The sequence below is a fragment of the Peromyscus maniculatus genome, chromosome 9 (genome assembly GCF_049852395.1).
Source record: "Peromyscus maniculatus bairdii isolate BWxNUB_F1_BW_parent chromosome 9, HU_Pman_BW_mat_3.1, whole genome shotgun sequence".
Classification (NCBI taxonomy): domain Eukaryota; kingdom Metazoa; phylum Chordata; class Mammalia; order Rodentia; family Cricetidae; genus Peromyscus; species Peromyscus maniculatus.
In genome coordinates, this window is record NC_134860.1 from 53,155,506 (window position 1) to 53,169,852 (window position 14,347).

At 48.5% G+C, this 14,347-nt stretch overlaps 1 protein-coding gene across 1 annotated transcript; it reads left to right on the forward strand.

Moving 5' to 3' along the window:
* Positions 1 to 26: 26 nt before the first annotated feature.
* LOC102904885 (dehydrogenase/reductase SDR family member 4) lies at positions 27 to 14,164 on the forward strand. Its single transcript, XM_006988518.4, has 9 exons — positions 27 to 50; positions 1,866 to 2,017; positions 3,319 to 3,496; positions 8,415 to 8,516; positions 11,113 to 11,183; positions 11,263 to 11,314; positions 11,584 to 11,718; positions 12,159 to 12,214; positions 13,875 to 14,164. The coding sequence occupies exons 2-9, from the start codon at positions 1,887 to 1,889 to the stop codon at positions 13,987 to 13,989; spliced, it is 840 nt and encodes a 279-aa protein (XP_006988580.1). The 5' UTR covers positions 27 to 50; positions 1,866 to 1,886; the 3' UTR covers positions 13,990 to 14,164.
* The last annotated feature ends 183 nt before the right edge of the window (positions 14,165 to 14,347 follow it).

The window sequence follows — 14,347 nt, forward strand, 5'->3', positions numbered from 1 at the left end:
CCTCTCGGCAGCAATGGAGGCTGAAGTCTTGGACTTCGAATTTATAGCTGGTGAGAATTTTATTTATCGTCTACTCTCCATTCTCGGTTCACAGATGAAGCATCTGGCCTGTGGCAGCCATATATAATAATTATTGTATGGTGACAATAATTGCTGTGTATTTAGTAGTTTACAGTTAATAAAGCATTTTCAAGTTTAGCAAATATTTATTGAGCTAGACTGGAAGGGAAAACCTGAGGATTAGTGGTCATGGAGAACCTGAGCACCTCCAGGTCTCTGATTTCCACCACTGGTTAGGGCACTCTTGAGCATCTTTGCTGCGACTACCTAAAAAATGGAAGGTCCTCTAGGATGGAACCAGGACCATCACCCTTTCACCCTGGGTATCACAGTGAACTTCTCTGTCTGTCTGAAGATGGAATACACAGTGGTCCTCAACCTGCCTAACGCCGTGACCCTTCAATACAGTTCCTCATGTTGTGGTGACCCCCAACCATAGAATTATTTTAATTGCTACTTCATAACTGTAATTTTGCTACTGGTAGGAATCGTAATGTAAACATCTGATGTTTCTGACGGTCTTAGGTGACACCAAGGATTTCGACCCACAGTTTGAGAAATATAGCAGTAGACTTGGAGCCGGAGGGAAAAGTGGTGTCAGACCTAGGCCAGCTTATAACCCATCACATTGGTCTAACTTCCTCTTCCCTCACTGTATGGACCCTGTGAGAAGCACAAGCCTCGCCTCCACGGGCAGTCTCAAAACGTTCATTCACCTTCGTGGGCGTGATGCATGTGTCTGTATATATGTGAGATGTATGTGTATGTCGATAGCAAGAAGGTAGATACACATAGTTGGTATTACAAAAGTTGTATTTTATTAAAATAAAGTCCTAAGTTTATCTCCCCAAGGCTGCTCACCCGTGAGACTTATCTAGCTGAATGTCAGGTCTAGTTTCTAACAGAAGTCTCCGATTCAAGAGTCAGGATCCTGGGAGAGACTCTCCAGCCTCAGGGCAGATCAAGGTGGCATCTCTCCAAATATGCAGAGCAGGGGATTGCTCTTGGTCTCTACTTATATACTGCCCAGTGGGCGTAAGGATCCCAGGACTTTCTGGTTATCTTGAGTGGGTGATGTCAGTGGGTTCTGGTTATCAGGTGCAGCCTTGGGTGAAGTGGATGGAGTTCCTAACTAAGCTATTTTTACAAGTGCAAAGGCTTATTTTTTTTCACTATGCTCATTACAGTGTGCTTATAGGGGTGGGGGACTAGAAGTTTGCATATATGTGCATGTAGAAACCAGAGGTCCACTACATAGAAGGCTTTCTATCACTCTCCATCTTATCTTTTTCTCGAAACAGGGTCCTGCACTGGGCCTGGAGCTCACAGATTTATCTTGATACTGAGGATCCAAACTCAAGCCCGAGTGCTTGTTCAGGGAACACTTTACCAAATGAGTTATCTCCGCAGATATATAACAATATATATTATATACATATTACATATCAAAGCCTCCTCTACCAAAACTCGCCCACCGCCCCCTGCCCAAAAAATGGTGTGCCGGCAGATGTGTGAGGAGCAGCTGGGGCCCAGAAACGCCTGAGGGTTCCCGCTGGGAGGAGCTGTGGGCTGGCCCATAGGAAACTTGGACTGAGAACTTTCTCGGGAGTTCCAAGTAGGGCAGAGGGTACCGATCGACCGGGTGCGGACGCCATCAGGGAGCGCTCACAGCTTCAGCAGCTCCCTTTGCCCCCGGCCCTTGCGAAACAAGTCCTGGCAGTCGGGGCTGGCAATCGGGGGAGGCAGGACCCGCCAGACCGCCCTCCCGCCCTTTAATCCGTCCCGCCTCCCCCGCCCCCCCGCAGAGTTCAACCCAGCCCCACACTATGCACAGAGCGGGACTGCTGCTCGGTGGCTGGACTCGAGCGTGGAGGTGGGTGAGAATGGCCAGCTCCGGGGTGACTCGCCAAAACCCACTCGCGAATAAGGTGGCCCTGGTCACTGCCTCCACCGACGGGTGAGTAGGGGAGCCAGAGTCTCCATCCGGAAACAAGGTTTCTTTAACTCCTGGACTCTTGTCCACTGGCCTCAAATACGGCCAGAGGCCTGCCTGGGGGGGACGTAAGGGAAACCCAGGGTGGTTCTGAAATCGCTTCGAACCCCACGCCCAGTGGACCCAGGTCCCCATACTTCTAGGCTGCCCCAATCAACAGCTCCGCCTAGAGTATGGGAAGACCAAAACAACTAGTCAAGGTTTCAAAGCTCTTGCCACCCCTTCTGACAGCTCTCCGCAGTAGCCACACCCCTACTTACAAGAGACACAAGATCTTATGTCGGCTTAGGTCAGTATATTTTGACCACCCTGCCCAGCCTGTCTCACCCACCACTCTTATCTATCCTGTTTTTCCATCCCCAAAGGACTTCCGGTAGATAAAAGTTCCTCGAAAACCCAGAATACAGATATATATGAAAAGCTAACAACATCTGGCAATTGTAAAATATGTCATTGATATTTAGATTTTGGGCCACGCTCTCCCATGAAGGCCCCCAAATCTAACAAAGGATGGTATTTTGAGGTTGTAGGCTGGTAGGAGAGATGTGTAGGAATATGGGCTCCTTCAAGCAAGACTCGCAAGCCACAGCCAGGGCAGCTACTGAATTCTCATCTCATTCCTCACCCTCTCTCCCAACTGGATATAGGTACAATAACCAGTCATGAGGCCTGTGGTAGGTCATGTTGGGTCATGGGACAAAAGATAAGGTCATAGTAAAATCATCTGAGCCTTTCCTTCTGTCTACACTTAAGTATACTCTACCTATTAGAGGTATGTGGAGCTCAGACCCAGGGAGAGCGAGAACCCACCCAGCAGTCTGAATCCAGAGCCCATGTCTGCTGTGGAATAATGCTTTTGTACACTGGTTTAATAAAACGCTGATTGGCCTGTAGCCAGGCAGGAAGTACAGGTGGGATAAACAGACAAGGAGAATTCTGGGGAGAGGAAGGCTGAGTCAGGAGAGGCTAGTCTACCATCCAGGGAGCAGCATGTAACGGCACACAGGTAAAGGCACGGAACACGTGGCAACATATAGATTAATGGAAATGGGCTGAGTTTAAATGTAAGAGCTAGTCAGTGGTAGGCCTGAGCTAATGGCCGAGCGGTTTTAATTAATATAAGCTTCTGAGTGATTATTTTATAAGCAGGCCACAGGACTGCAGGGCCCAGGCAGGACCGGAGAAACGTCTAGCTACACATGTCTGCTGTCACCCTCTTCCCGGCTGTCGAGGCCTCGACGGCGTATCTCTTCTTGCACTTGTAGGATTGGCTTCGCCATCGCCCGACGTCTGGCTGAGGATGGGGCCCACGTGGTCATCAGCAGCCGCAAACAGGAGAATGTGGACCGTGCCGTGGCCACGCTTCGGGGAGAGGGGCTGAGTGTGACTGGCATCGTGTGCCACGTGGGGAAGCCAGAGGATCGAGAAAGGCTGGTAGCCACGGTGAGCAGGAAGGATGTGGGCACTGGGCCAGGAGGTGGCAGAAGGGGGGCAGCTGGTACCTTCATCCCTGACTCTGAAGGCAGCGCTGACTCCTGCCAGCATCCCAGTGCCCACACCCAAGCCAGCCCACCAATGTTTTTAAAGATTCATTTTTAATTACGAGTATAGTGGGGGGAGGGCTGGTGGGCGCAGGTGCCTGGGGAGCCCAGATGAGAGTTTTGACTCCTCTAGAGCTGGGGGTGATGAGCCGCCTGGTGTGGAGGCTGGGAACTGTACTCAGGTCAGTTGTGAGAACAGTACATCCTCTTAACCGCTGAGCCATCTCCCCAGCCTCTCGCCAATACATTTTTACTGTGTGCCTTTTCCGGTTACATCTGCATCCTAAAAATCTAAGAACAACCAGATTCTCCCAGCAAGAGAATCAAAAGCCACTCTGGTGCCTCAGCCTTGGGTGATCCCTTAGACATCCCCCCCCCAAAAAAAATGGCTGGTCTGATTCTCTAGGATGAGCTAATAAATGCTCCCCTGTTCTTTGGCTCACAGAGCTTGTGGGCACTTGTAAGAAGCAGTTCACCGTGTTCATTCACCTACTATGAGCCAATTCTTTTGTGAAGAGCCTTATGTAGCCTGGTGGTGGTGGTGGTGGTGGGTGGTGGTGGTGGTGGTGGTGGTGGTGGTGGTGGTGGTGGTGGAGGAGGTAGTGGTGGTGGAGGTTTTTGTTGTTGTTGTTGTTTGGGGGTTTATTTTTGGTTTTTTTGAGGCAGGATCTTGTACGGGACCTAGAGTGGTATGGAATTCACTTTGTAGCCCACTCTAGCCATGAACTTGTTTCCCCAGTGCCGGAAGTACCAATGTGAGCCACCATACCCAGGCAAGGACTGTTCTCCCCATGTTTACAGAGGCTGTGCTGGCTGGGTCACACAGCTGGAGACACCTCCCAGGGTCTCACAGCCAGAAGGGAAAGATCTGTGGTTCAACCCAGGCCTGCCCTTCTTCCCATGCCTACACACTAGGCACATCCCGTTTGTGTAGTGCTGGCCCCTAGGTACCCAAATAGACTTTAGTCTAACCCAGGCCAGCTTGACACGTGGCACCAGCCTCCAACTGTGTGGGAAAATGTGAACCATGCTGCAGAGAAGCTTCCCCCAAAACTCGGGGTGCGCACTATTCCTCAAAGTGCAAGGGAGGATCCACCAGCACAGAGAAAGCACAGCCTGTGAACACACAACCAAACAGTTGACAGAAATAATTTGGGCAGTCTTCTTGGAAAAAGGAGGCCTTTAAACAACAGTTGACTGAAGTCAACAGATAAAATAAGATAATTCCATTTTTTTCATTATTTATTTTTATTTTATGTCTATGAGATTTTTTTTTTTTGCCTGCATGTATGTCTCTACACTGTGTGTGTTTTATGCCCATGGAGGCCAGAAGATAGTACCATGTCCCTTGGAAATGGAGTTACAGACAGTTGTGAGGCACCATGCAAGTTCTGGGTTCCCAAACCAGGGTCCTCTGTAAAATCAACTAGTGCTCTTAACCACTGAGCTATCTCTCCAGCCTCAAGATAATTCCATTTTTAAAGAACTGTTGACAGATACTTAAATGTGCTTTGTAAAGGGCCAAATGTGTGTCCGACAAAGTTGTATTGCCTGGCGTAGACTGCTAGAAGAGCCTGAGATGGTAGCTTTAATCATGAGAAGCAGGGGCCAATTAGTGACAGCCATTTAAAATGAACATAGACACACACACACACACACACACACACACACACACACACACACACACACACACACACCAGGGCTGGGGGTCAAACCCAGAGCCGTTTTGACAGTTTCATGTCAAAGCCTATGGGGTGGGGAGGCTTGGGATATGGTTTAGCCATTAAATCTCTTGCCCTGCAAGCAGAAGGACTGAGGGTCAGGCTCCGGGGCCCACATAAATGCCAGATGTGTCTGGGGGTCGCCCGTAATTGCAGCCTCAGAAGACAGAGATAGGATCCCCAGAGCAAGCTCTGGATTTGATTGACAGACTTTGACTCCAAAGAATAAGGTGGCATAGCAACCAAGGGAGGTTCCTGACATCGACCTCAGGCCCTCACACATGTACACCCACATATGAATGTGCAAATACATGTGAAAAGAAGAAAAGCCTTATTAAGAAAATATCCTCAGCTGGGTGGTGGTAGCGCATGCCTTTAATCCCAGCACTTGGGAGGCAGAGGCAGGTGGATCTCTGTGAGTTCAAAACTAGACTGGTCTACAAATCAAGTTCCAGGACAGCCAGAACTGTTATACAGAGAAAACCTGTCCAAAAAAAAATCGAAAAAAAGAAAAAGAAAATATCCTCCGGCCACCAGCAAGTTCACTTAGCAAATCCTGCAGCCCTGGCTCTGAAGTTGGGCTTGAGTTAGACCTCAAGGAATGGGTGGTGATAGGCAGATAGGATGAGGATGGGGCTCCAGTGACCCTGATAAATGAACAAAGAGCCAAGGACCAAAGGGAAGAGGGGCGCTCTGTCAGTCCTCAGCCAAGGGCTAGAACTGTGGGGAGTGGGCTGCATGGGTGGGACTCAGGGACTTCCACAGCCTCCCAAAAGAGTGTCAGTGATTGTGTAGCAAATAGAACCCACGTGAAGCTTGCAGCAAGATGAACATGATTTAAAGAAGGATAACCTGGCAATGGTGAGGATACCCTTGTACTGAAGATGCCAGACCAAGAACATCAGTGAGGTAGCCATTGGCTATCATCCAGGTCTAGGGCAGTGACCAAGGGACTAGTAAGGATTACTCAAGAGACAGTGGAATGAAGATTTTCTAACCACATATCAAGAAATGAGAAATAGGAGAGGCGAGTCACATACACATGTGGTATACACACACATAGGCATACACACATGTACATACATAAAAAAAAATGAAGACTGTTGGGGAGTCTGTAGAACAGATGTCAGGATGGAGAGTGATGGGGTAACCGTCAGCAGTTTGAGATATTCTCTTTTAGGGTCAGCTGCTCCCTAACAGTGGTTATTGATCATAACCTCCCACCCTTCATCACAGCTCAGCAGTGGTGTGGTGAGACAAGATGTGGGACATCCTCACTTGATAATCCTTCATTTTAAATAAATAATGTCGAAACAGACAGGTCCAAAACACATTGTGGTGATCAAACAGTGTAGAGCAAACTCCGAGAAACATCAATGCGGTCTTTTCTCATTCGGCATTTTTTGGGGGGGTGGCTTTTTATATTGGGGTTTGGGGTTTTTGAGACAGGGTCTTGCTCTATAGCTCAGACTGGCCTCAAACCTGTGATCCTTCTGCCTCAGCTTCCCCAGAGCTGGGATCGTAAGCATAGACTATCATATCCACTTTCTCATGAACTTTTATGGTTCCGTGGCGCTCAGTCAACACACAGCCTTCTCCCCTGTCTGTGCTGACAGGCCTGGACGGGAAGAAAGGGTGGCAGAAGCCAGAAGAGGGAGAACACCCTCTGCTGCGGCCCATTACCCTGCCCACTTCCCGGACATTCACAGAGCATAACATACATCACTCTCCTTCTGTTCTGTTCCTGCCGGCCACATGTCATCAGGCTCTTTGCACACAGCCAAGGCAGGTGACTGAGACTTTGGGCTACAACACCCACATTTAGAATGCATGAGCAAGTGTCAGTCGGTGGTGGTTTTAAAGGTGTCTGTCACTTTAAATTTTTGTTAAATGAACGTGTCATCGACAGCCTGGGTATTCCTTTAGCCGTGTAGCAACAACTGAGCTTAGCACCTAGTTAGCGAGAATAATTAGTTAAAAGGAGAAGGTAGCAGATGGTGTGCATGGTTAATAACACCCCTCCTCTGCCAAACTGGAGGCACAAAGTTGATTGAGGGCCCATTACATGCTATTTGCCCAAGGCTTCCAAATTGCCAGGTCTGGGCAAACACAAAGCCTGCTTTTAAGGTGGCTTCTACCTACTGACAAAGCTTGCTGGCATGTCCTCCCAGGCCTTCACCGCCTACTTACAGCTTACTAAGGAGGTGAGGGGTCTCCTTCCTTGGCTTTCTCGCTTTCGCCTGGCCTCTTCTGTACCACTGGGCCAAGAAGAGAGAGGAAAATGGCATCAAAGCCGAGTGTGAAACCGCTTCAAAGCCGGACTAGACAGTCTTCCCCATCACACCTCTCCTGCACAGCTGGTTTCGGAACGATCCCAACGGGCTGTTGGAGGCCTCCTACGAATCAGCTCTCTGCTAGAGTCAGAGTCTGACCTCAGTTCAGCCACCACTTTATACCCTGAAGGGGGAAAAAAAAATCCTTTTGCCTTTCCCAAACACCAAAGAAACGGGCCACCCTGCTCTTAGATGTCCCCACAGAATAGTTACTGAGTTACAGTATTGGAAAATGAACCTCCTTGGACCTAGGCGTCATCTCTTCCACCATGAGGAAATTGGGCTAGAATGATCCTCCTCCTCCGGGATCTTCCTTCCTTCAGGTGCATGTGGACAGGCTGGCTTTGAGGTCATGGTAACATACTCAAGGGAAGTGGTCAATAGGTACTCAAGAGAAGTGGTCAATAGGTACTCGAGGAAAGTGATCAATAGGTACTCAAGGGAAGTGGTCAATAGGTACTCAAGAGGAGGTCCGGCAATAGATTTGAGGTGAGAAGTGGAGGCATAAGAATGAAGGCGCACACTAAAAGGAGGTGTAAAGAAAAGAACAACGGTCAGAGACGCCCTTAGAAAAGGCGCAGATTGAGAAAAGCTCAGAAATAAATCATAGCTTCAAATGTCAGCAGAGCTTAGGGTGGCTTTGGAGAGAACCGGCTTCGAGAAAGACATCTGACAGCTACTCCTGAGATGAAACTCCGCGTCAGCGTTGATGAATGCACCTCCCTCCCTTAACTGTAGCCCTGACTCACACCTTCTTCCTCTCTAGGCTGTGAAGCTTCACCAAGGAGTTGATATCCTGGTCTCCAATGCCGCTGTCAACCCTTTCTTTGGAAGCCTACTGGATGTCACAGAGGAGGTGTGGGACAAGGTGAGAGATTAAAGCGGCAGGGAACAGACTTGGCCTGCCTGCACAACGCCTCCCTCCAGAGCGTGGATGTGAAGGGCTCACCAGGGGCTTTACCAAGTGTGGGGGTTGGTCCGCCCTGCCCTGCTCTCCTCTCTCACCTCCGCTCGTCCCTAGCTCTGTCTACCGTCATTTGCTCTGTGCTAGCTACCTCTGCTTCCGTTCCTCACCTCTCCCCCTAGCCTGCTCACCCACGCCCTTCTTCCGGTTTGTTTTCAACAGAAACGTGGTACCTAAGAGGCCAACAATACTATGCCTAAACTTACCCATCCACCCGTCCCCTTCTCAGCTGTTGGAAAAGAATGCTTTTTCTTTACTTGGGAATGTTAATAACTGCTGTTGACTTGAAATGTCAATTTTGGCGAAATTACAAAAGTTGATGCGTTCTAGCATACAGCCTTTGGATATGACCTGTTTCTTCTCTTTCTAACCACACTGCTAAGAAAATTCTACGTGCCTAAAAGATGCTAGGATGTTGGCTTTCAGGTGAACGCGTCTTGTCACATCATATTCATAATGTAATTCGCCCATCTACAAACACCCTTTAATGATAAAGCTCTAATCTAAGGTCACTATGCCCACATGATTTGGATATGCTAAATTCTTATGATCCCCTGTGGATTTCTCAACACGAAAGTTTAAGGATAGCAAAAATATTATAGTTTATTAGCATTCCAGACAAAAAGGCCAAGGTGCCAAAGTGTTCTTCAGTGCGCCAGTTTCTGGTTAAGATATTTTTTAAAGTAAAGAAGCCTCTTTTGGGAAAAGCCAAATAAAACAAGTTTGTAGATCAGTAATTTTTCTTCTCCTTTTTATTTGTAAGTTTTTTAAATTTTTTTATTTTTAATTTTGTTGTTGTTTTTGTTTTTTGTGTTTTGAGACAGGGTTTCTATGTGTAGCCCTGGCTGTCCTGGAACTTACTCTGTAGACCAAGCTGGCCTTGAACTCACAGAGATCCACCTGGCTCTGCCTCCTGAGTGCTGGGATTAAAGGTGTGCGCCACCACTGTCCAACTTAATTTTTTAAATTTTTATGTGTATGTATTTGGCCTGTATGTGTGTGTTTGTGCACCACATGCATGCAGTGCTCACAGAGGCCAGAAGAGGGTGCTGGGTAACCTGGACGTTAGACCTCTAGTGTACCTGTCATCCCAGTACCAGGGAAAACAAGACCATGGTAAGAGTTGACTGACCAGTCAGTCCAGCTGAATCCATGAGCTCTAGGTTCAGTGACAGACCCTGTCTCCAAAAACAATAATAAGCCGGGCGGTGGTGGCGCACGCCTTTAATCCCAGCACTCGGGAGGCAGAGCCAGGTGGATCTCTGTGAGTTCGAGGCCAGCCTGGACTACCAAGTGAGTCCCAGGAAAGGCGCAAAGCTACACAGAGAAACCCTGTCTCGACAAACCAAAAAAAAAAAAAAAAAAAAAAAAAAACAATAATAAGTTGGAGTAGCAACTGAGGAAAATACCCTGAATTGACTTCTGACCCCCACATGTACACACATACCTGCCCCCACAAAAAAAAATTAAATCAAGCTGAGCATGGTAACACATACCTGAAATCCTAGCACTAGGGAGGCTGAGGCAGGAGGAATGCCATGAGTTAAAGGCCAGCCTGGGCTACAGAGTAAGAAAATAAAACTGTACAGATATGTGAAGAGGTTAAGTCAGGCCAAAGATAAATAACCAGAATCAAGGTAAAGGATGCTGGATGCTCACTATATTTCTATCTCAAATGTTTAGTAAGATTAAAATTTCTCAGACTGGGCTGGTGGTGGTGGCACATGCCTTTAATCCCAGCACTGGGAAGCAGAGCCAGGTGAATCTCTTGTGAGTTCAAGGCCAGCCTGGTCTACAGAGCGAGATCCAGGTCAGGAACCAAAACTACACAGAGAAACCCTGTGGGGGGGGGGGGGATCAGACTAAGAAGTTAACGTAGGAACACAGAAAGTGAACAACCCACTTAGAACACGTAAGAAGGTCATACATTTAAATTTTAAGTTTGAGATATGGGAATTTTGATCGTAGAGTATACCCCAGCTCCCAACAAATGTTCCCTCATTACTCTGCTTTCTGATAAATATCCATCTGGACAGTCTATTCTGGAGGTCCTCTCACTCCTTAAGGGCAGAAGCCAAGGAGGCCACAGAAGCCCCCTGGTGTCTCGGGTCAGGCTACGGTTCCCTGAGAAGCACAGGACACTCTAGTGCAGGTCCAGGCAGTGACCCAATTCCAGGTTCCCCCACCCCCAAACTTGGAAGAAATACAAAATCTAGCTCAAACCCTAAGCAGCCCTGAGAGGTCAAGCTGCTTGTGGACTGGCTGGCTAGGAGAGATGGCTTCCCTCGGGCTCACCTGACCTGATGTGCCATCAGCTAGCTGTGAGAGGCACCTCCCCAACCTTGAACCCCAGTTTTTCCCCTTGTTAGGTCAGCCGTGCCCGCAATCTCTATCCACTCCAACTGGCGTTTCCGGGCGTTTTCAGGAGACCTGTGTAACTCCTCATCACTGTACCCTTGCATCAACCTTCTCATGTTCTCTTCCTTTCTCTTGGCTTCAGGTTCTGAGCATTAATGTGACGGCTACGGCCATGTTGATAAAAGCAGTGGTGCCAGAAATGGAGAAACGAGGGTAACCGATACTGAGCGGAAGCTTGGGTGAGATGGGGCCCCACATGGGCCAAAAAGGCTCAGCTCTCTTTCCCTTTCAGAGGCGGCTCGGTGGTGATCGTGGGTTCCATAGCAGGTTTCGCTCCGTTCCCTGTAAGAACCTACCCCCTCTACCCTCGCCTCCATCCTATACCGTCCACCCCTCCAACTGCCCAAAGAAGGATTTTAGATCATTCGACCAGTCCTCTCCCACAAAACAGACGCCTTGCTTTCATGAACCCTAACCTACCTGAGACTACAAGGTGACTTCTGACTGTGACCCTCCCTTACAGGACATGCCTTTTGGGCTCCCGCCTTCATTGTACAATAAGAACCAATGATGACCTGCAAAGTAATGAACTAACTCATTCTCCTTTCCCCAGGCTCTGGGCCCTTACAATGTCAGTAAAACAGCTTTGCTGGGTCTTACTAAGAACTTCGCCGCAGAGCTGGCCTCGAAGAACATTAGAGTGAACTGCTTGGCGCCTGGACTCATCAAGACTCGTTTCAGCAGTGTGGTGAGAAGGGGGAACACGGAACCCCCAGACACCCTGGAAGGATAGGGAAGCCCAGTGCCTGAGTCCTGAAGCCCCACCCCTCCCATTCCTGCGGCCTGGGCTTTTGTGTATCCTCTCTCTTTACCAGTTACCTCCCCAGACCAGACCCTCACATACTCCTTTCCTACTGGGTTCTACCGAGTGAGGAATGTGAGCCCTACCCATATTGTATCCCGTCTCGTAAAGTGGATGAGAAGTGAGGAGACCAAGCAAGATTCCTGAATAAGACCTGGCAAGGATGAAGTAGAGGCCCGCAGTGGGGAGGGCAGGGAGTGAGAAATCAACGCGAGATGAGAATTGGACTCCCCCCTCCCAGCTGTGGGGGGGGGGCAGACAGCTCCCTCCCTTCTCTTCCCATGCTTTCCTCTTCTTACATAAAAAGGTTTCTCTTCTTCCTGCAGTTATGGAACGACAAATCAAAAGAGGACATCATAAAAGATAGCATGAAGATTAACAGGTAAGCTGTCACGGGTGAGAACGCGTGTGACTTAACGACAGAAACCTCACCCCGGCTCTCAGTCCCACAGATGACACAGCATGCCTCTCCTAGACTTCACAGATTCATAAGCCCATCCCTCCTATGATCTGTCCGAGGACACTGCTTTCATTGCAAAAAGCAGAGTAGAGCTCTCGTTCACTGTCTGCTTCTACCTCGAACCTGTGGAGACCCGAACCCAGAAGGCAGTGGCGTTTCCAGCACTCAGACTGATGGGTCCTACAAGCCAAGTAGAATGAGGGTGAAGGCCACAGAGCCCAGACTCTGCCTGAGGGGTCTCTCTCTTCCTCAGTGGGCTCGTGTAACTACTCAGACATTTCTGCGAGGTTGCTATTGCTCTGGATTCAATGCCTTCTGACTTCTCTAGCTTGACTCCTCAAGGACAAAGGCTAGCAGTATCTACCTCTTTACTAGTCCAAACATTCCATCCAGCCTTCCTCGGGTTCTCCCAAAGTCATGCTGAAGTTGGGCATGAGCTTTAGGCCTAGTTAACAACTTGTTGACACGTCAGAGCAGTGCCATTCTAGAGACTCCAGTGAATGATCTAACCCAGAGCGGCTGAGTCCTGGCTGCACATCTGAATGTCGAGGGAAGCAATGACAAGCTCAGTTGATCAGGGCCCACTCCCAGGGACTCTTCTGTAATTGGGCCATGGTGGAATTTGCACATCATTCCCCCTTTGCTTTATTGGGCCTCCCAAGTAACTACAATGTGCAGCTAGGTTGGAGAAACATTCATCTAGGCCTCTAGTCACTCACACTGTCACCTCTAGAACATACAGAATCAAGATACAAACAATGGGATTTAGTACATTCTTATAAAATGAATCTGGTCTTAAAAGGATAAAAATCCTGAGAAGGATCTGTACATTGAACCCATACAAATGAAATAACTTGATCATGCTATTTCCTGCCTCAAAGACTCTCTGACACTTGAGTCATGTATATGTTGAAACAATTTCTTTTGAAACACAAGATTAATTGTTCACCATTTTATCAGTTCCACTTTGCATTCTGGTATCTAAAAAGAGTGTTTCTATATTTAAATATAACATGGTTTTACAGGAATCTGTATTTATGCTTATATAAATGATAACTACATGATCGTAACCACCCTCATTTAATAGGGGGAAAAAGCTGTATACAGGTTCTGAAAAAAATCACCTAATTTTTAACTTTTTTTTCAATATGTATGGGTGGGTTGTTTTTTTGTTTATTTGTTTGCTTGTTTGTTTGGCTGGTTGGTTGGTTGGTTTGGTTTGGTTTTTTCAAGATGGGTTTCTCTGTATAGCTCTGGCTGTCCTGGAACTCATTCTGTAGACCAGGCTGGCCTCGAACTCACAGAGATTTGCCTGCCTCTGCCTCCCGAGTGTTGGGATCAAAGGCATGTGATGCCCAGTACGTAGGCATCACATCCCATGGAACTGGAGTTTCAAATCATTGTGCCTTGTGTGTTGGGACACCAGGGTCCTTTGGAAGAGCAGCTAGTCAATGGTCTCAACCACTAAAACATCCCACCAGCACCCACCTGATCATTCTTAAGCAAATTTCACACCCTGTGGGCCAGTTGAGAGAGGCTAGACCAATTTATGTTCGCTCCCTCCTCGTTTCCTGTTTCCCAGGCTAGGCAAACCAGAGGATTGTGCGGGCATAGTTTCTTTCTTGTGCTCTGAAAATGCCAGTTACATCAACGGCGAGACGGTAGTGGTTGGAGGAGGAACCCCTTCTCGCCTCTGAGGACGGCCTCTAAGGACCGAGAGACAGCCTCCCAGGGCAGAGGTTAACTCCAGCTGGTGTGTGTGGGAAGGGTGCAGTCCACCTTGTCTCTGTGGCCCTTCCTTGCCGCTGATTTTGTTCACCCCACAAAATCAGCTCCACCCGGTAATAAATCCCTGCTTTCTCTGTGGTCAAAGTGTGGTCAGATGAGCATCCCTGCTGTTGCTATGGCCTTGTAAAAAGGCTTGGGGCGGGGCGGGGTGGGGGGCGTGGAAAGGACTTCCTGAGAAGGCTGTAGCTACCTTGATGAAGACCACCAAGTCCCCCTTACCCGCCCCCTCCCCCGTCTCTGGAGAATTTGAGGGGAGACAGAAGGGGC